The sequence below is a fragment of the Mercenaria mercenaria genome, chromosome 10 (genome assembly GCF_021730395.1).
Source record: "Mercenaria mercenaria strain notata chromosome 10, MADL_Memer_1, whole genome shotgun sequence".
In the NCBI taxonomy this organism is placed as follows: domain Eukaryota; kingdom Metazoa; phylum Mollusca; class Bivalvia; order Venerida; family Veneridae; genus Mercenaria; species Mercenaria mercenaria.
The window spans coordinates 45,834,385-45,855,286 of NC_069370.1; the positions used below are offsets into that span (position 1 = coordinate 45,834,385).

Sequence of the window (20,902 nt, forward strand, 5' to 3'; positions counted from 1 at the left end):
GACTTTGGCTTGTGTACCAAACAAAATGCATACAATATCAGCAAAAGATAAACTGAAAATATATAAGCAAATAATATAACTAGGAAGTATTTGTAATAGATAACAGCAACATGGATACATGACTGTGTAATGGATTGTTATAGCATTATTAAACAAGCATAATGTACATGGTGTTCAAGTGCTATGACAATGTTACAGAAATGATAGCTCAACATCATTTTGACATTCAAGAAAACTTAATATTATTTCCGACATTCATGAGAACTTAACATTATTCCGACATACTGACACTTTAACATTGTTCTGACATTCTGTTACACAAAGACGATGAACTGCTGGTAATCAACAATTATATATAGCAGACAACAACATTTAAAACAAGAGCACCGCCTTGCGGGTGCTGACGCTCATCTGATTTTTTTTGTGTAATAGAAATATTGTCCTACCCATGATTTTCTAAGTCTAAAAAGGGCCATCATTCTTGCAAAAAGCAGGATAGAGTTATGTTTCTTGATGTACAGTGTCCACTTATGATGGTGAAAAACTGTTGCAAGTTTTAAAGCAATAGCTTTGATAGTTTATGAGAAAAGTTGACTTAAACATAATACTCAACCAAGAAAATGATTTTCTAAGTCCAAAAGGGGCAATAATTATTGCAAAAAGCAGGATGGAGTTATGTTGCTTGCTGTACAGGGTCAGCTTATGATGGTGAACAAGTGTTGCAAGTTTCAAAGCAATAGCTTTGATAGTTTAAGAGAAAAAGTTGACCTAAACATAAAACTTAACCAAGAAAACTGATATTTTCTAAGTCCAAAAGGGGCCATAAATCTTGCAAAAAGCAGGACGGAGTTATGTTTCTTGCTATACAGGGTCAACTTATGATGGTGAACAAGTGTTGCAAGTTTTAAAGCAATAGCTTTGATAGTTTAGGATAAAAGCTGACCTAAACATAAAACTTAACCAAGAAAACTGATTTTCTAAGTCCAAAAGGGGCAATAAATCTTGCAAAAAGCAAGATGGAGTTATGTTTCTTGATGTACAGGGTCTGCTTATGATGGTGAACAAGTATTCCAAGTTTCAAAGCAATAGCTTTGATAGTTTAGGAGAAAAGTTGACCTAAACATAAAACTTAACCTAGAAATCTGATATTTTCTAAGTACAAAAGGGGCCATAAATCTTGCAAAAAGCAAGATGGAGTTATGTTTCTTGCTATACAGGGTCAGCTTATGATGGTGAACAAGTATTCCAAGTTTCAAAGTAATAGCTTTGATAGTTTAGGAGAAAAGCTGACCTAAACATAAAACTTAACTAGGCAACGCCGACGCCGACGCCGACAACCGCTCAAGTGATGACAATAACCCATCATTTTTTTTCAAAAAATCAGATGAGCTAACAACAGAAAAACATCCTTCATCTATAATAACAATTCACACAAGAGGAAATCTTCACTAAACATTCTTCAACATGCATCGTACAATACCAAAGGATGTTAACTTTAATATTAGTCATCAAAAAAATAAATTCTGTATTACTACATTTGGGCAAATTTGTATATTTACACTCAAATGAGCAATTTCATTTAAAACTACATCACTTGGACATATCAAAATCATTAATCTAATAAATTAATGTAAATGTTTGCTTCATTTTTATTTTATTTTTTATTTCGGTTTTACGGCGCACCAACACAGTATAGGTTATATGGCGCCAAACAGGACTACAAATTTTGGTTTCATATCTCATTTACATTGAAATAAAAACATGAGGAATCAAAATTTGCATACCTGCTGGAATCAAAACCAAGTGTTAAGACCCTATTAGTCGCCTCTTACGATCATGCAAGGGTAAGGCAGTGGTTCCAATTCTTTTCATACACAGATCATCCCAGAACCACATGGGGCTGCATCATTTTTAGCAATATCTACAAAATTTGACAAACTCTGCCATTGATTTCAATGCAACAGTAAAATATATTATGGAAAACATTTTTACTCCATTTCAGAGACTTCTTGCATACATCTAATGCGGGAGGGGGTGTAAAAAAATAAACAACCTTATACAATGACGGATTTCACACCCACTGTCTTGTATTATAATGAGAAAATAAAAGTGATAAGCCCTAGACTAGGTGTACATGCAGTATTGACAAGCAACCGAATACACAGACTGGAAACGTCCTTAGATTCATTTTGAGCTCATGCATAATGTGTCTGAATAAATAAATCAGCACTCAAAACAACACACATTCCAACACAATAAAGCAACTGATTTAGATCAAGATCACAGTGTATATTCAATACATAGGGTCAGAGTTTTTTTTATTTTTTGTTTCTCAGATTTTTTTCCAAATAATTTTCAATGGAAGGAAGACAGAAAGTAAATTAAAAAATCATTAAATTACATTGAAAATCCACTGAAATTAACTGAATTTATTTATACTGTTCCATTAACCAAAAAATGACTAGATTTCATTAAATGAATTGAAAATTAATTTAAAAAATATGTAAAATGAAAGATTAAAATCAAAATGGCCAAAAGATGTGAAAACTCCCTTAAGAATACCCTGACTTTTACAAATTTAGCTTCAATCTAACTAAACTTTTAAATGGTTATTTTTAACAATTTGCTTGTGTCATATATCAAATAAAAGGTAAGACAAAAAAAACATTCAGAAACTCTTATCAGGTATTCAAAATATCTACAAATATTAAAAAAATCAAAGTATACAAGACCCAAACTCCACATTTGAAAATACGGACCATTTCTACATATAATTTATACAAACATAAAATCAATATGTTGATGTGTATAAGCAGTACTACACATAAGGTTCCATAACAATGTGTTTTGTGTAAAATTATTTCATTAGAACATGTTTACTCTGTATAAAATCATATAACAAGCTTTATATGTACACATATATTTAAACTGTGTGACAAAAAACAGTACAGTTTTCCTCAGTAAAATATTCTGTATTTATCTGTCTGACCACAATACAACTGAAAAAGAACAAGAGCATCGCCTGCCGATACAATCGCTCGTCTGCAAGTGCTTGACAATATGTAAGAAAAGAGCTATAGTTCAGATTTTCTGTACAAAAAGGGCCAAAATTCTGGCAAAATGCAGGTTTAATAGAAGTATGTTAGTTGGTCTACACAGTCCTCTTATGATGATTATAAACAAGTGTGCAAAGTTTCAAAGCTGTAGCTCTTCTAGTTTTTGAGAAAAAGTGGACCTAAACAAAAATTTTAACCAACACTGAGGCCGACGATCAAGTGACAACAAAACCAGATTTTTGGCTGAGAGAAAACTGCTTGTTTCAGTTTTACAGCAATGACAAACTGAATGGACTTTATTCTATATTTGTTGACATAAGCAGAGATCATAATTTACAATGAAACACTCCATTCTAGACTGCAACTTTAACTATTTCTTATAAAGATTTGATATTTTCACATAATTTGCCCTCTAATGTGATCTAATAAAAAATCTAGAAGGCAAAAATACTTGTTTTTTCTGTGTTACCCTTCAATAAATCCTGAAATTCAACTATTTTTTAAACTTCCTGAACGAAGTTAATTACTTTTCGTTTTGTTAGGAGGAATCTTAGAAACAAAAAAGCAAAGAACAATAGCCTTTAAAAAGTAAAAACCTTCCTTAAAAAAATGCATACAAACAAAATGAAGTGGCAAGTGTAAGCAGTGTGTGCTTAATTGACAAAAGATCCTATAAATATCTTACTGTTTGCTTTATGACCGTAACTTAAACCAAAGTTCTACTTTAAATTTACAAACACAATCTATGAGCGACTTTATCTATTTTCAAAATGTTTTGGTTTGAAAGCTTCTGCTTTTTCCATATCGTTACAAAAAAATGTATTAAAAATGGAGTTAGAAATTGTATTTTTCATATCAGCTTAAATCCAAATTTAATTGTGATATACAGATATAGAACAAGTGATAACTTGCATGTGAAATAATTATTGCCAAAACAAACGTGACTCAAAATGATGTCTGTGATGAAAAGCTTGTTAACACACAAAAAAAAGCTTAAAGAAAACAACTTAATATTGAATATAACATTTTCTTGTTTATAAACAGCTGTCCTGAATAATAAGAAAACTCACATAAACTTAAGTACTGGCAAAAGTGACAATACTGGACTATATGATTTTAAGTGTTTGAAAAAATAATGGTAAAATTGAATTATGACTAAAACAAGAGGACCATGATGGTCCTGAATCGCTCACCTGTCCCAACATGACCCAGTTTTGAACCTAGTATGACGTCGTTTTTTTTCTATTATTTGACATAGTGACCTAGTTTTTGAGCTCATGTGACCCAGTTTTGAACCTGACCTAGATATCATCAAGAACATTCAGACCAACTTTCATACAGATCCCATGAAAAATATGGCCTCTAGAGAGGTCACAAGGTTTTTTCATTATTTGACCTACTGACCTAGTTATTGATGGCATGTGACCCAGTTTCAAACTTGACCTAGATATCATCAAGATGAACATTCTGACCAATTTTCATGAAGATCTTGTCAAAAATATGGCTTCTAGAGAGGTCACAAGGTTTTTCTATTTTTAGACCTACTGACCTAGTTTTTAACCACAGTTGACCCAGTTTCGAACTTGGCCTAGATATCATCAAGATAAAAAATTCAGACCAACCTTCATACAGATCCCATGAAAAATATGGCCTCTAGAGAGGTCACAAGGTTTTTTCATTATTTGACCTACTGACCTAGTTATTGAAGGCACGTGACCCAGTTTCGAACTTGACCTAGATATCATCAAGGTGAACATTCTGACCAATTTTCATGAAGATCCATTCAAGAGTATGACCTCTAGAGAGGTCACAAGGTTTTTCTATTTTTAGACCAAATGACCTAGTTTTTGACCGCAGCTGACCCAGTTTCAAACCTGACCTAGATATCATCAAGATGAACATTCAGACCAATTTTCATACAGATCCCATGAAAAATATGGCCTCTAGAGAGGTCACAAGGTTTTTCTATTATTTGACCTACTGACCTAGTTTTTTGAAGGCACGTGATCCAGTTTCGAATTTGATCTAGACATCATCAAGGTGAACATTCTGACCAATTTTCATGAAGATCCCATGAAAAATATGGCCTCTAGAGAGGTCACAAGGTTTTTCTATTATTTGACCTACTGACCTAGTTTTTGAAGGCACGTGATCCAGTTTCGAACTTGATCTAGACATCATCAAGGTGAACATTCTGACCAATTTTTATGAAGATCTTGTGAAAAATATGGCCTCTAGAGAGGTCACAAGGTTTTTCTATTTTTAGACCTACTGACCTAGTTTTTGACCGCACATGACCCAGTTTCGAATCTGACCTAGATATCATCAAGATGAACATTCTGACCAATTTTCATAAAGATCCCATGAAAAATGTGACCTCAAAAGTTTACGCACGGACGAACGCACGGACGGACGCACGGACGACGGACGCTGCGCGATCACAAAAGCTCACACTGTCACTATGTGACATGTGAGCTAAAAAAAATGAAATCAACAGCTTATTAAAGATATGTTTCATAAGTTTTAACTTAAGACTAATGATTCACATTCTAAATCTTACGTGTTCAACAAATATCTGATGTCCAAAATACTTCTAGGTCAGATCACTTTGAACAGTTTAAAGCTGTTTCCATACAACAATTCCCATAATTTAAATTGCAGTTTCGATGAAATTATCAAGTCCTGATTTACGTCTTATACTTATAGTCTTGCATTTTCTACTTTATTTTCACCTTGTTTAAATTTTAATGTGTTCAAATGTTGCATACTTTGGGAGTTACAAATCCCTGAAACCTCAGTATTAAATGTGGCTGCTGGAAGAGAGAACATTCTAACATGCACTTTAATGGGCACCATCCAGCTCAGCAAAATGTACGGATCTCCAATGATGATGTGAATCAGGTAACAGTTTCAGTTTGAACATCAAGCACAATTTGTGCTCTCTTGAATGTCTGCATTTTGGCTCAACAGAAATTACATGGGAATTGGAATGCAACCATCATATATAGATTACTCAAAGGAAACAGAGTTTCAAACTGTAAATATTTGCATTCTGACACTGAAAAAAAAAAGTGAATTGGAATATTTGAGAATTTAAAACGTTTCTCATCATTTTCAGCTCAAAAACTGATTTCTTAAGAAAAACGTACATGCATAAAATAAATACAATTAATTTTGTATTGTCAAGAAATCTTTTAAGGTGAGTGACACTTTTACAAAATAATGTGAACCAAGCACACTCCTTCAAATAAATCAAAAGTCATTATCAAGTAAATCCTTTTGGTTAAATGTATAAATTAACAGTTAAACAAATATCAATAAACTGAGATAACACATGGTAACAATATGTTTCAATTCTTCTTATTGACCAGTCTGTATTATAGCTGTGTTTCTATGATAAGATGCATCCATTCTTTTCTGGCACATTGCCAGAAGCCTTCTCTATTGTATTCACTATTTTCTCGAACACTCTCTTGACACTCTGTAAAATACAGAAAATAAATGCAATTGGCTAGAACTGTTTCTTTCTTTATTTGGTAAGGTTTGGCAACCATTTGCAGCAGTAAATTCAGACACAAAATTAATGTAAGTTAGTTCACCTAACGAGTGTTTCTATATCCAAAGCTTATAACTGAGCCACACCGTGAGAAAACCAACGTAGTGGCTTTGAGTTGTTGGTCCTTGGATTCTCTATCAGTACTTCTTTGTTCTAAAGAAGTAGCTGACAACTTCCCAACACTGTACTTTGGTGGTAGTGGTGATCAGAGGAAGATCCAAAATGTTGTCGTGGGGAAAAATTTCTAGGAAGCTCTTCTAATAGACTAGTGGGCTATGCACTTGGAAAGTCAAGTGGACACTGTAATCTGATAGAAATTAGAGCACAAAAATTTGACAAAAATATCTTTAAGACTTGTGAATTTTCGTAAGAAGTACTCCAGCCTTTGATTTTGACTGTCATGGGGTGCCTCCATTTCAGCAATTCTAAATACTACTGATATAATATTTAAATGGAAAATTGAGTCAAACATTTCCTCAAAATCTCATGTTCAGTCCATCAACAAAAGCTGTTTAATGGCAGCTTATTTGACTATTTGAAACCCTTCTACATAATAATAGCTTACACACAAAAGCCTTATCAAAATAATCTAAGTTGAAAAAAGAAATGATTTTTCAAACTATAAACAAGAGTGGTAGACTGTCACAAAATACGCCCGTCATCGGATTTGGCCTAATTTAAGGGCCATAAAAAAAGTGGCTGGTTATCAAGTCTGGCAGAGAAATTTTACCAATATACATTGTCAGCAAGTTTGGTGACAACTGGATGAAAACTGTACAACTTAGAGAGCGGACAAGGCTAAGTTTGCAGATTTTGAGAGATTCAAGGGCCATAATCCAAGAGTGCCTGAGTCAATTTGGCTGGTTATCGAACTTGGCCAAGATATAAAGCCAACAAACATTATCTGCAAGTTTGTGGAAGATCAGATGAAAATTGTTTGATTAAGAGAGCGGACGAGGCTAAATTCGCAATATTTCAAGTAATTCAAGGGCCATAATTAAATCCAAGAGTTTCTGTGGTGATTGTGCTCGTTATCCAACATGGCCAAGATATTATTCCCACAAACATTGTCAACAAGTTTGATTAAGATCAGATGAAAACTGTTTGACCTAGAGGGCTGATAAGGCTAAATTTGCAGATTTTCGAGTAATTCAAGAGCCATAACTCAAGAGTGCCTGGGTGGATTTTGCTGGCTATCGAGCCTGGCCAAGATTTTGACCCATAAACACTGTCACCAAGTTTAGTGAAGATCGGATGAAAACTCCTTGACTTAGAGAGCGGACATGCTTTTGACTGCCCGCCCACCATCTGTTCACATAATATGCCCCGCTCTTTCAGAGATGTGTGTATAAAAAGATATATTTAAATCTCAATTTGAGGGTCATTTTAAGATAGAGACTATGAAAGTAATAAGTACAACAGTTCTCGAAAAGAAAACTGAATACTTGCAACAATTTCTACAAAATACTGTTGAGTCAAGAAGTGGCATTTTTTTCCTTCAAAATGTCAGTCAGAGATATAAAACATGCCATGTGAAGTCATTCACCAATGTAAAAAAATTGGGTAGAGTCATCTGAAAACAACTGGTCCAGTACTTTCTGAGAATCATGTTTCAAAATATTTGTTCAGGTAAAAAGAGACACAATGATGACAAAAAGTAATCCGGTGTTATGAAACCTGCTCTGCAGGAGTTTGTTGGCAATTAGTACATGTAGTTCTAATGAAACCTGATATAAGCAAACCTTTCACACTATTTCCTTGTTAAAAGGGGCAAATATTCATACCAAATATAAACATGATTGCATCCATGCATGTAAAAGTTATTGTTTGACAAAAAAATCTACACACATGCACTCACTAATGCACATACACCTAACAGTCATTTAGACGACTATGTTTTCAATCTCCGCAACAGGGCTCAACAAAAATTGCAATAAGAAATTTTAGAAAAAGACTGCAATATTTACCTGATTTTCTGTGGCTGTAGCCTCTAAGAAAGGAATCTTCCAATCATCAGCCACCTTCTTACCCTCCTCACGAGATACTACCCTGGTTAATAAAGATTACCACTACATGAATACATAGTACAAAAAATATATCATTATACCAAAAATTACATTATTTAGCCAGCTAGTAATGGCAAGGATTTTTTTCATCATGCTTGTTTGATGGGAGCATTTAATTTCTCCTAACTAAATGCAAACCCTTTTCCAGATAATCAAGGTTATTTCAAAGACATATTGACATAATATTCAAGATTAGAAATTTATGAGACCATGTAAACAACAAGAGCTGTCGGATGACAGCGCGCTCGACTATTCGAAGAATTGATTGAAGAATGGGGTCAAAATATTTCCATAGATTTTCAGACTAAACAAAAAAATCGATTAAACAAAAAATGTTCCTGTATTTCTGGATTTCGATTAGTCTTGCACTAAATGGCAATGTGTGACCATGATGGAAAATATGTTAAGTTATATGTTAGGCAGAACATGGACTTATATGAAAAATTTAACTAATTTCTAAGTTCAAAAAGGGCCATAATTCAGTCAAAATAGTTGACAGAGTTATGTACTCTTGCCTACAGATGGAAATCATGTTGATAAACTAGTGTTAAAAGTTTCAAAGCCACAGTTCAAACAGTTTTGACAAAACGCTGACTTGTAAGAAAAATTGAACAAATTTCAAAGTCCAAAAAGGGCCATAATTCAGTCAAAATAATTGTCAGAGTTATGTACTCTTGCCTACAGATGGAAATCATAATGATAAACAAGTGTTTAAAGTTTAAAAGCCATATGTCAAATAGTCTTGACAAAACATGGACATTTACAAAACAGAACCAATTTCCAAGTTCAAAAAGGGCCATAATTCAGCCAAAAAAGATGAGAGAGTTACGTACTCTTGCCTATTGATAGAGACTATTATACTGAACAAGATATAAAAGTTTCAAAGCCATATGTCAAACACTTTACACAAAATATAAACTGGTACGAAAAACTTAACCTAGATTTCTAAGTCTAAAGGGGCCATAATTCAGTCAAAATGCTTGATGGAGTTATGTACTCTTGCCTACAACTGGACATTGTGATGGTAAACAAGTGTTGAAAGTTTCAAAGCTTTATCTCAAAAGACTTTGTCAAAATGTGGACTGGTACGAAAAACTTAACCAAGATTTCTAAGTCAAAAAGGGGCCATAATTCAACCAAAATGCTTGATGGAGTTATGTACTCTTGCCTACAACTGAACATGGTGATGGTTAACAAGTGTTGAAAGTTTCAAAGCTTTATCTCAAAAGACTTTGTCAAAATATGAACTGGTACGAAAAACTTAACCAAGATTTCTAAGTCAAAAGGGGCCATAATTCAGTCAAAATGCTTGACAGAGTTATGTACTCTTGCCTATAACTGGACATGGTGATGGTAAACAAGTGTTGAAAGTTTCAAAGCTTTATCTCAAAAGACTTTGTCAAAATGTGGACTGGTACGAAAAACTTAACCAGGGTGTGACGCCGACGCCGACGCCGTGGTGAGTAGGATAGCTCTACTTATTCTTCGAATAGTCGAGCTAAAAATGTAAATAAGAAACATTTTCCTCTATCACTGTCTATGGCCTGATAATAAATCCTCAAACTTTTGTATTTGCTTTTAACCTGCAGCCCAGGACTAATATGTCTGACTTTGTATAATTATAACTGACATAATTAATACATATATATATTCATATTATATCCTTGAATCAGTGTTGCAGATACACCTTGGACTTTGGGCTGATTTAAACTATACACACATTCAAATTTCCTCACCTATATCATATCTGAAGATGAAAGGAACTCCAAAATCAAAATTCAACATTGTATCCCCTATCTACTTCTATAGTTGAGTTTTTTGTGTTTAACCCTCTTGTAACATACTGGCATTTACAGTATAAAGTGTTTATTGCCAGGGAAAAGGCATGCTTTCTTTCTGTATTTTCTACAGCTTATGCAACCATTTTAATACATCGTCCAGCTTTGTGTCAAGTAATAGATCTATTACTTAGTTTTTTTCAAAAACAAATTTTGTTACTTAAGCAATTTCCATCCATCTGGTCGCTATAACTTTAAATATTTAAGAAATTACATGTACATGTATATGAATGCTCAAAGTGGATCAGACTCATCAATATGATATTTGCATCAATACAATATCAATATTTTACATTGCAGGATCTTTTTGTTTACTAGAAGTATTTTCTAGAAATACGTGCTACTACAAACTCAGCCTCTGCTTAATCCTTATCATGCTAGACACAGATGATTCTGCCTTTGTGACCAGGTCCTGTGTAGATCATAATCAGGGTGCACATTTGTGCAGTCTTATCAAGATCTGCACTGTACGCCATTTGATAAGTATAATTTTGGTAAGCACCATTTTTTACAATTAACTGAAAGATGGACAAGTGTGTTATAGAAATTTAGCAGGGTAAGGGTTAAAGGCTTGCTAAACAATCGTACATGTACAAGACTGGTAAAAAGCAATACCATACCTTTCCATTTCCAGATCACTTTTATTTCCTACCAGAACCACTGGTATACTACCCATGGTACCAATCTGATCTAGCAGCTTGTCATACACAAACTTTATCACTTCAAAACTGAAATTATACAAATCAAGCCATAAACTATGAAGAAACAGTTATGTTCTGGCTTCACAGTGTTCAAAATCTCTTATTTGTTTCTTCTTAAGCTTCGTAAAGCAGAAAACACATACCAAATCATGAGAGACAAAATGAGAAATTTTCATTTTTTCCCACTTTTCTGCTTCAAAATAATGATCTTTATTTACATATATTGCATTCTGAAAAACAATTCTTACAAGCTAGTAGTTAAGAGGGGGCAGGGTGCTTGCACCAGATTGAGCCCTATCAAAATTATGCAATATCTGTGTCAAACTTTACCTTTTTATTGAGTTGACTGAGTAGACAAGAATATAACCATCAATATTCATGAAATATGACTGAGGTAGTATAGAGTACTCATCCTGAAATGAAAAGCGATCTATTTTAGGAAGTAACATTTTTTCAAGTCTTTAGCATTCGCTTGAAAACTAATTATTTAAAAGCATGGGATTTACATCGTATTGTTAACTAGAATGTTGATGCCCATTGTTGACTGCCCTGAAATGTTTACCTTTTAGGGAGGTAGCAAGTTATAGTATAAATGACATACCTGGCCTGCAGTTTTTACCTTTAAAGAAGTAGCAAGTTATTATATAAATTGACATACCTGGCCTGCTGTATCTACAAGCTGTAAGGCATATTCTTGACCATTAATCTTTAGCGTTTTCTGAAATGCTGACAACAAAAACAACTTAATAAGAACTAACCTTAAAACATATTCTGCTGCTGCTTATGAACAGCATTACTTGGTTATCCTTATTAGTTTCGAAGCATCTGACCAGTCTTTTTTGAAGTCAATATTGTACATATATACAGTCCTTAAGTTTACCTAAGAACTATTAGTGCACTCACTACAATGATCAAACAAGAGTTGTAAAACGGAATGAAGAGTCTATAAATTTAATATACAGTTTTCTTAGTCACATTTAAATAACTAACTTCAAAATAGCAACTTCCCTTCTTTTTAATGGTGTAGGAAGACCCCAAGGTATCCGTGCATCAACAGTTACTGTTGTTTATAGCAGAATATACAAAGCTTGAAAATCTTTTTTTGTTCAACTGGCAATGGAATAAAGCTGTGTTAGAATATAATTTAAATATATGTTTTGAAAATTCTTTCTTTTACTGTCAATTACAAGCCATTTAACTGTCACAAATGAACCTTCTTTTAGTTCATTTTTAATGGCTTTAAATGAGGATACTCAATGGCAAAGTACATTTTTCACAGCTGGTTTGATAGCCATGACTACAAGTGTCTGTAAATTAACCTTAAGCCTGCTTGCGGAGTGTGATTTTGCCTATGCAACCACAGCAGACTAAGATCAACCTGCGCAGGCTGATCATGGTCTGCACTGTTTGCTATTCAGTCAGTAAATTCAGTGAACACCCTTTGAATAGTAAATGATATTGCTTAAATTGAATGATGGAGTCACTGACCAGTCCACTTTATAAATTTAGCAGGGTAAAGGTTAAGCTATATTCATATGAAACACTTACTGTTTTCTATAGTTGGATCATAGGAATCCACAAACTGATTTTCTACAAACTGTATGGTGAGACTCGATTTACCTGAAAAATAATATATTCAACTATACAACTCCAACAAATAACTGTAAGACACATATTGATGTCTCCTGTCTTGGGATGTTTTACATGTAACATAATAATTTTATATGAAAACTAAGTTTTAGCTTTGGTTTTTGCAGGCATTAATGTCATTTAGAACTACATATGAGTCGCACCAGGAGAAAACCAACATAATGCATTTGCGACATGCATGGCTTCGGACCAGCCTGCCCATCTGCGCCTTTTTTAAGTGATCATCGCTTTCGCTCGCACTTCTATGTGCGTCTTTAACTAATTAACTAATTTCATTGCCGATTTGTCTGTAAGTCAATGATCTTGATTGGTTCTAATTGTTTATTTGAACATATGAGCTCTTTATTGTAAGGTAGCGTGATAAATGTGAAATGTAAAAGATAATTACATGTACATATCAAAAGACCTTATTCTAAAGGATCGCTGACAAAGTTCTGAAATCATCTATCAAAAATGTTGTTTTTTTTCAATTAATAACAAACTACAAAAACTCATTAAATTTTTTACTTTTAATCTATTGACCATATCAACATTAAGGATAAATCCCGTTTTCCGGTATTTACGTAAATAGGGTCAAGGGGCTGGCGAGATTAACCGATATAAAGACCGTGTACAATATTAGCGATTATTTTTGCCAGAAGATAAGGATCAAGGAAAGTTCTTACTTTCTCACAATGGAAATACTATTCTACGACCTCGGCAACATCTTTTTTTCAAAAATAATCTGTTTACCTTGAAAAATGCGAATAATTTCACACCTTCGGTATCGAGCCACGGAAGCGGCAGTGTAGAATAAAAGATAAAATTTCAAAAATAAAGTAAACTTTGAGGATATTTTTTGCTACATCTTAATTACAACAATGTTTATGATAATCTGCAATACTTTTTTATTCATTTTTTTTGTTTAAAACTTGAAAAAAGGATAATCTAAACACTACCACCATGTAGCATAATGGCCGATACCCGCCTCACCGTAAAACCGGTATTGGGGGTTGATTGGTGGTTAATACTGGAAAACGGGATTTTATCCATAATGCATATGCCATAATGTCGATATCGAGAATAAACATGCCATTTAAACACGCCCTTGACGATAACGACACTTTGATCAATTGTTGATAACATAACAAAATATCGGACAATATGATACAAGTGCTTAAATACGGCGAAATAAACAGGTAAATCACAAATAGTCAATAATAAGTCACAAAAATGTAATTTATTTAACTAATAAAATGATCCTTTATAACAAGGTATATTAAAGCCGGCTACATGTACCTTGACTTACGTGTTCATATATGATATGTATATATATAGAACCGGAACCGCCTACGTTGACTTTTGGTCTAGGTAGCCGGTTTCGGCTACCTAGCCACTGCCTTAAGCTATAGCTTTTTAGTCACTTCATCGTGAACTTGTAAAACCTTCCATAAGTTATTTTGTGGAGAGTTCTAACAGAAAATTTAGAACTTGTGGGACTATATGAAATGTCAAAATCGTAAAATATTGAAGTCCTATGTATATGTATAGAACTAAATTTTGCTGGTACCAGACCCATTCACAATTTCGACTTTGAGAAAAAAAAACACTGAACCCCCACCTAAAAAATCCCCTCTCCCACTCGGCACTTCATGTATTGTTTTATGTATCATTTTTGAGGCTCTAACTAAGCCTATGATATTCAACTGTGATATCTAGGTTATAATACAGTAATTCGGTCCAAAATGTGCTTCCGTGGGGTAGTCGAAAGAAGTCCCTAATAAACAGATCCTAATTTTTCCATTTTTCGCGCATTTGCGCGTAAATCGGGGGCCAAATGGGCATTATTTCACTCGTGGAATGAATTTTACATAAAATAGGACACGTTTCATGCTAATACTTGCATGTTTTCGGGTTGTTTAATAGAAAACGAAAGTAGGGTGTTTATTCTGCATACCGCTTTCTGAAATGCGGCAATATGAGGGTACCGGACTTCAGTTGACTTGCATTTCACTACATACTATTCAACACCCCATATTCTTTTCGTTTTCTTGAAGCAAATGTATGGATATCTTGTGGAAAATAGGTCTACGACGGAGTGAAAATCTAGAAACTGTAACAAAATTGTTCTGAAGTAGCTGAATTTTATATGAAACAAAGAACAATTTCTTTTATTGGTATATTACAGGGGTGTGGAAATCCCAATATTTTTCACTTGTTCACGGACAAATGAGACTTAAAAATCTACTTGTCCGCAGTCAAAACTTCCTTGCCCGGATTTTCAACATTTTAGCATGCAAATAATTCTTTATTTTGGACAATAATCTACAAGTAGTAACAAAAGCGAACATAACAAAGTGTAATACTGTAGCTGTTTCAAAAAATAAGCTTTTGACACTTTAGCCTGTGTTCGTCCGCCAGGCCGTCGAACATTCAACAGTAATACCTAAAGACTGCTCATCATGCCATGTGAAAAAGCATGGCACTTTCTGACTGTTAGAAAAACAAACATGAAACTTCCTGACTCGTACTAGTGAGCTCTTTGTGCTTTGTGCCTGCTGCACAGTAAATGGGCCAAATGTGTTAGCATCAAAGTCAAAAATTAAAGTTAAAGATTTTTTACCTGTTAAGCCTTTTTCATGAAGTTGTATGTTTTAACTTCATGAAAAAGTAAAATAATAGATAACTTTTTGCTGATTTTTGTTTTTATACATCATTTTCTATCAGTGGTTGGGCAAGGGGACGGACGTTACATGGGAATGTAAAAAGCTTGTTTCTGAGGCTGTTTACTGTCATTTAGATGAGAAAATTCACCAAATCAATAAACCAGTACATCTTTACAAGAAACTTATAAAAAATTTGCCAAAAATTGCAAAAAAAATTTTTTTGTGTTATTTTACCTGTCGAAGCAGAGAAGGAAAAAAACAGCCATACTCATATTTTTCCCGTTACCATTTATAATATTATACTTAATTGGATAACAACCTTTTAAATGAAGACACAAGAACATAAGTTATTAAACAATTCAGTTTTTTGTATATTTCTTTTTTATTTAGGCTTCAAAACTAGTAAAGAGAAACTGATGGCAAAGGGGGACGGACGTTACATTATGTGGGGACGGACGTTACACTAATTATATACATTTGTTTTTCAAGCTTTAATGTGGCTTTACTGAATAAATACAGATTCTGTTAATGTTAAACCTATCTAGATGAATGAAAAATGATACAAAGTAATAAAATAAAAAGAAATATGCTGAATTAGAGTTTTAAAATATGGAGAGAAAAAGAAAACAGTACTTTTTTATCAGGAAATTGATAGTGTTCATCCTATGTATTCACTGACTTAATGAAAAGTGTTTCTAAATTTTCATTATTATGCTAATGTCATTCAATAAAAGATATGTGTGTGGTAATTAATGGTACATGTTACTGCAAGAGTTAAGTAAATTAGGATGGACGTTACAAATTCACCATAATTTCTAACAATTTTTTTTTCAAAAACTATGTTGAAGCATAAAACAAAACGAAACAGAACAAAATGAGAAAACGTATTAAAATATTTCTTTTTATGAACATGTAAATGATATGTATCATGTAATATCATACACTTTTAAGAAAGTGACAGTAGTCATCATCTCAGCACAAGAAGGGGATAAGAGCTCTGACATCAAACACTTTTTGAACCGAGGTGAGGAGGATCATTTTGTTTCAGTTTGAATTTCACAGATACCACTATAAATCATATTCATAGATTAAGAAAAATCCCTGAAGTATGTAATCTGAAAGTAATGCTGAAAATGCATTTAGATAGACAGTATTTTCTATTCCCCAGTTTTGGGGATTGAAGGGCAGGATCCATTAGGAGGGGAAAAATATGCTGTAATGACTAAAAATATGAGTTTGAAAAAAAAAATACCCTGGACCCTGTACAACAGTTGGTACATTTACTTAAAATATCTTTGATTCATTGCCATGACACATCAGATTTTGTTTATGAAATGACCATAATTTAGAATTTTATTTATTCAATTTAAGGGTCTACAGAAGCGTATGGCCATCATCACTGGCATGAGCCTGTATCATAAAATTAGTTCAAATTAAAAGAATTTCACACATTAATGATTTAGTCCCACTCCTAATCTGCATATGACAGCAAGCTCCTCCCCTTTCTCAGTTTTTCAAAAGAAATCACTTTGTATAATATACAAGGTTCATTAAGAGAGTCAGTGTTTTTACAAGGACTAGGTATGGATCCAGAAATGTATATACAGGGTCCAGTTTTATGGCACCTTGTATAATAACGCTTAAGTTTTCCCAAAGTATGTGTTTATACAAGACTCGTTAAGAGGGTAAGTGTTGTTTTAGAATCTTACAAGGATCCAGAGATATACACATGTATAAACTGGGCCCAGTTTAGTGGATCAATTTTATCAGTTTTGTATATTTTTCTCATGTTGTTTTTATAGCCAACTGTTCCAGCAGGGGTCTCTTTACATGTGACATATTATTCTTTTGAATGATGTCCTCATATGTGTAAATAAATGTTTTAGTGGGAATGATTTAACACACAGCATCTTTATTTATCAATATATAAACTACAAAAAGTTACTGATGGATAACAAAATCAGAATATAAGAAATATTCAATTATCACAATTTTTGTAACATCCGTCCCTTTTTTGTAACGTCCGTCCCCCTATTTTTCAAATGAAGATGATACAACATCAAATAAATCTAAATGAATCTTTTTATATATTTATTACTTATTGATGCATGTCCTATCAAACAGGAGTTAATTTCATTCAAATTTACTCACATAGCATTAAAAACTAAGATTTTTGCTCTAATTTTCAGGGTTTTTTTTTCTAGTTTTCGATTTAAAATACTCAAAAGTATGAACAAAAAAAAAATTTCAACATTTTTTTGATAATTTCATACTTTTTACATACTCTTGTGAAATAATAGTATCAGATATTACCATCAAAACATGAAAACACTTCATTTTGTACAAGATTAAGAAAAGCATATATAGGGGGACGGACGTTACAGGGACGGATGTTACACATAACTTTTGATATTTCGTCATTTTTTTCCCAGCAAGGCTGCAGATCTATTTATTTTTCATATTTTCATGATAGGTATGTCATTAAGCATATATGAAAGTAATTAATATCAATATATTCATATTCAATTACAAAATAATAGTGGGGGACGGACGTTACACTTTTTTTCACGCAAATAGTTTTTTGGGTGGTAAAATAGACTTTTTTACTTAAATGTCCATTGATAAGTGCTGCAAGCATTTTTTTCGTATTCTACAAATACATAGTAAGACAGTGAGCAAGAAAATTATTTTGAATATGTAAAATTAAGACATTTTGTGTTCAATTCAAAATTTAGCATTTTTGTTAAAAACAGTAGTGTTACACGAGTCACTTTTTATTATCATATTCGTAAAAATGTAACGGCTTTAGTGTTCATCAATGTTATACATCATTTTAAAGGTAATAGAATTATCTGTTTAAAGGTATTAAAATCAAACTTATATTTTGTTATTTGAAAATACTGTAGCATTTTTTGAAAAGTGTAAAAATCCAATGCTAACGCATTACATGAAAAAACGGCCAATTTTCAGCCATAAAATGGCTTTCAAATTTTTTTTGGATTGATTATGTGATTTCTATTTTACTGCAGCATTTGAATACTAATAAGACACATTGAATACAGTTTTAACAAAACTTGAAACAGATGTTCCTCTATAAAAAAAATGCAGTTACATGTTTTTTGAAAAAATTGGCCCATTTACTGTGCAGCAGGCATTTGACTATTTACTTCAATTTTTGTTGGCAGACGAAGTTGTAACCGTTGAATAAATCTGTCCAAAACATTGTGATAATTGTATACGTTTCCGGTTTCTATTCGAGCGTGTGCAAAAATCACGCGAGATCATGATAGGGAACCAATCAGAACGCAGAGAAAGAGCTGCTAAATTTAGACATAGTATCGTTTTCCCAAAACTGGAGAAATCGAGAGGCCCTTGGCGGGTGAAACATCCATTTCATACATCAAATTCTTTTATAAACTCCATAAACTTGAAGTACTGTTCTGCGTTCCTAAATTATTCTTTCCTTTTTTCATTTCTAACCAGAAAATTTGTGCTTGTCTGCGGACAAACGGAATGCGAAAACTCACTTGTTCGCAGTCAAAAAGTCCCAAGTCGGACATAGGAATTCCACACCCCTGTATATAGCCTCTAACAGAAACCACTTCCATTTTAGTACCCCACCCATAATAGTAACATTTTTTTTTTTTACTTTCATTTCTTAGACCAGATTTCTTACCGACAGATCTGAAGCCCATAAGAGCGATCCTTCTTTTTTTAGCAGACATGTTTGATCAATAACTTTAGGTCATGATGTTCATCAATAAATATTTTTTTTATTATTTGGCGTGTTTACAAATACTACTTCCGGTTGTTGATATGCGGTGTAGCATAATAACACAATGTTTGTGACAATTGATAGGTAAAACACCCGCTATGACTAGATACCGGAAAGGGCCCTTTCCGCAAAAAGGACTTAACATGATCGGAAAGGGCCTGCCATATGTTTATTACTGGAATTTAGTTAATTATTTCTTCATATTTCATTATGACATAATAAAAGAAAATAAATTACAAAAAAAAGTTATCAATTTGTTATTTTTAAATGAATTATAGACAAAATACGAGTCATGACATAAACCGCGCTGATCGGAAAGGGCTTAACATGTTCCGAAAAGGGCCTGTCACATGTTTATTATTGGAAATTATTCAATTATTACTTCATATTTCATTTAACAAATGAAAAAGAAAATAATTTAAAATAAAACAATTATCAATACTCGAATTTTAAATGAATTATAGACAATATATGGGTCATGACATAAACCGCACTGACCGGAAAGGTCTTAACATGATCGGAAAGGGCCTGTCACATGTTTATTATTGGAAATTATTTAATTATCTCTTCATATTTCATTATGACATAATAAAAGAAAATAAATTACGAAAAAAAAGTTATCAATTTGTTATTTTTAAAAGAATTATAGACAAAATACGAGTCATGACATAAACCGCGCTGATCGGAAATGGCTTAACATGATCGGAAAGGGCCTGTCACATGTTTATTATTGGAAATTATTTAATTATTACTTCATATTTCATTTAACAAATGAAAAAGAAAATAATTTAAAATAAAACAATTATTAATACTCGAAATTTAAATGAATTATAGATAAAATACGGGTCATGACATAAACCGCGCTGATCGGAAAGGGCTTAACATGATCGGAAAGGACCTGCTGTATGTTTATTATTGGAACTTATTTATTTATTTATTTATTCATATTTCATTTATGAAATAGAAAAGAAAATAAATTATGAATTATGAAATAGCTATTTATGATTTTTAAATGAATTATAGACAAAATACGGGTTATGATATAAACTACGCTGATCGAGAAGGGCCTAACATGATCGGAAAGGGTCTGTCACATGTTTATTATTTAAAATTATCTATTTGTTTCTTCATATTTCGTATTTCGTTTAACAAAAGAAAATAAATTAAGAAAAAAGATCATTATCGATTTTTAAATGAACTATACACAAAACACATGTCAGTGCATAAACCGCGCTGATCGGAAAGGACCGGCCTTTGAATATATGCGGCGTAACAAACACGTGCCTCTGATTAGTCCTGATAGAGTTTGATTGGATTATCACACCTATTGATTATATCAATTAATCAGTATATCTGTAAGCACACACAAGTGCCATGTGACAAATAATGTCTTTATATTATAACAATATTTTTATACACTTTGCCTTTTGGACAGATAATAGCCTTTATTGACTTTTAATTGCTTTCTTCAAACAATGCCGTTAAATGTTTTGGGTAAAAAGTCACCTGATTCTTAGCATACATGTTTCTTAAGCAAAATGTGTGTACCGTTTGCACGGAACAGTGTAAGACGAATTGTATATTATGTGAGGTAAGTGCAGTTAATATGATAAGC

At 32.9% G+C, this 20,902-nt stretch overlaps 1 protein-coding gene across 1 annotated transcript; it reads right to left on the reverse strand.

Moving 5' to 3' along the window:
* Positions 1–87: 87 nt before the first annotated feature.
* Positions 88–19,340, reverse strand: LOC123561721 (GTP-binding protein Rheb-like). Its single transcript, XM_045354283.2, has 7 exons — positions 19,189–19,340; positions 12,766–12,837; positions 11,876–11,943; positions 11,548–11,630; positions 11,137–11,244; positions 8,580–8,661; positions 88–6,537 (listed from the first exon to the last, which is right to left on the reverse strand). The coding sequence occupies exons 1-7, from the start codon at positions 19,235–19,237 to the stop codon at positions 6,448–6,450; spliced, it is 552 nt and encodes a 183-aa protein (XP_045210218.1). The 5' UTR covers positions 19,238–19,340; the 3' UTR covers positions 88–6,447.
* Positions 19,341–20,902: the final 1,562 nt, after the last annotated feature.

Excerpts from the sequence above, each read along its gene's own strand:
- LOC123561721 (XM_045354283.2), bottom strand. The coding sequence starts at position 19,237 with ATGTCTGCTAAAAAAAGAAGGATCGCTCTTATGGGCTTCAGATCTGTC. Across the intron at positions 11,245-11,547 it reads TCAGTCAACTCAATAAAAAG|TTTTGAAGTGATAAAGTTTG; the intron begins GTAAAGTTTGAC and ends GTATAATTTCAG. Across the intron at positions 6,538-8,579 it reads CTACAGCCACAGAAAATCAG|AGTGTCAAGAGAGTGTTCGA; the intron begins GTAAATATTGCA and ends TGTATTTTACAG.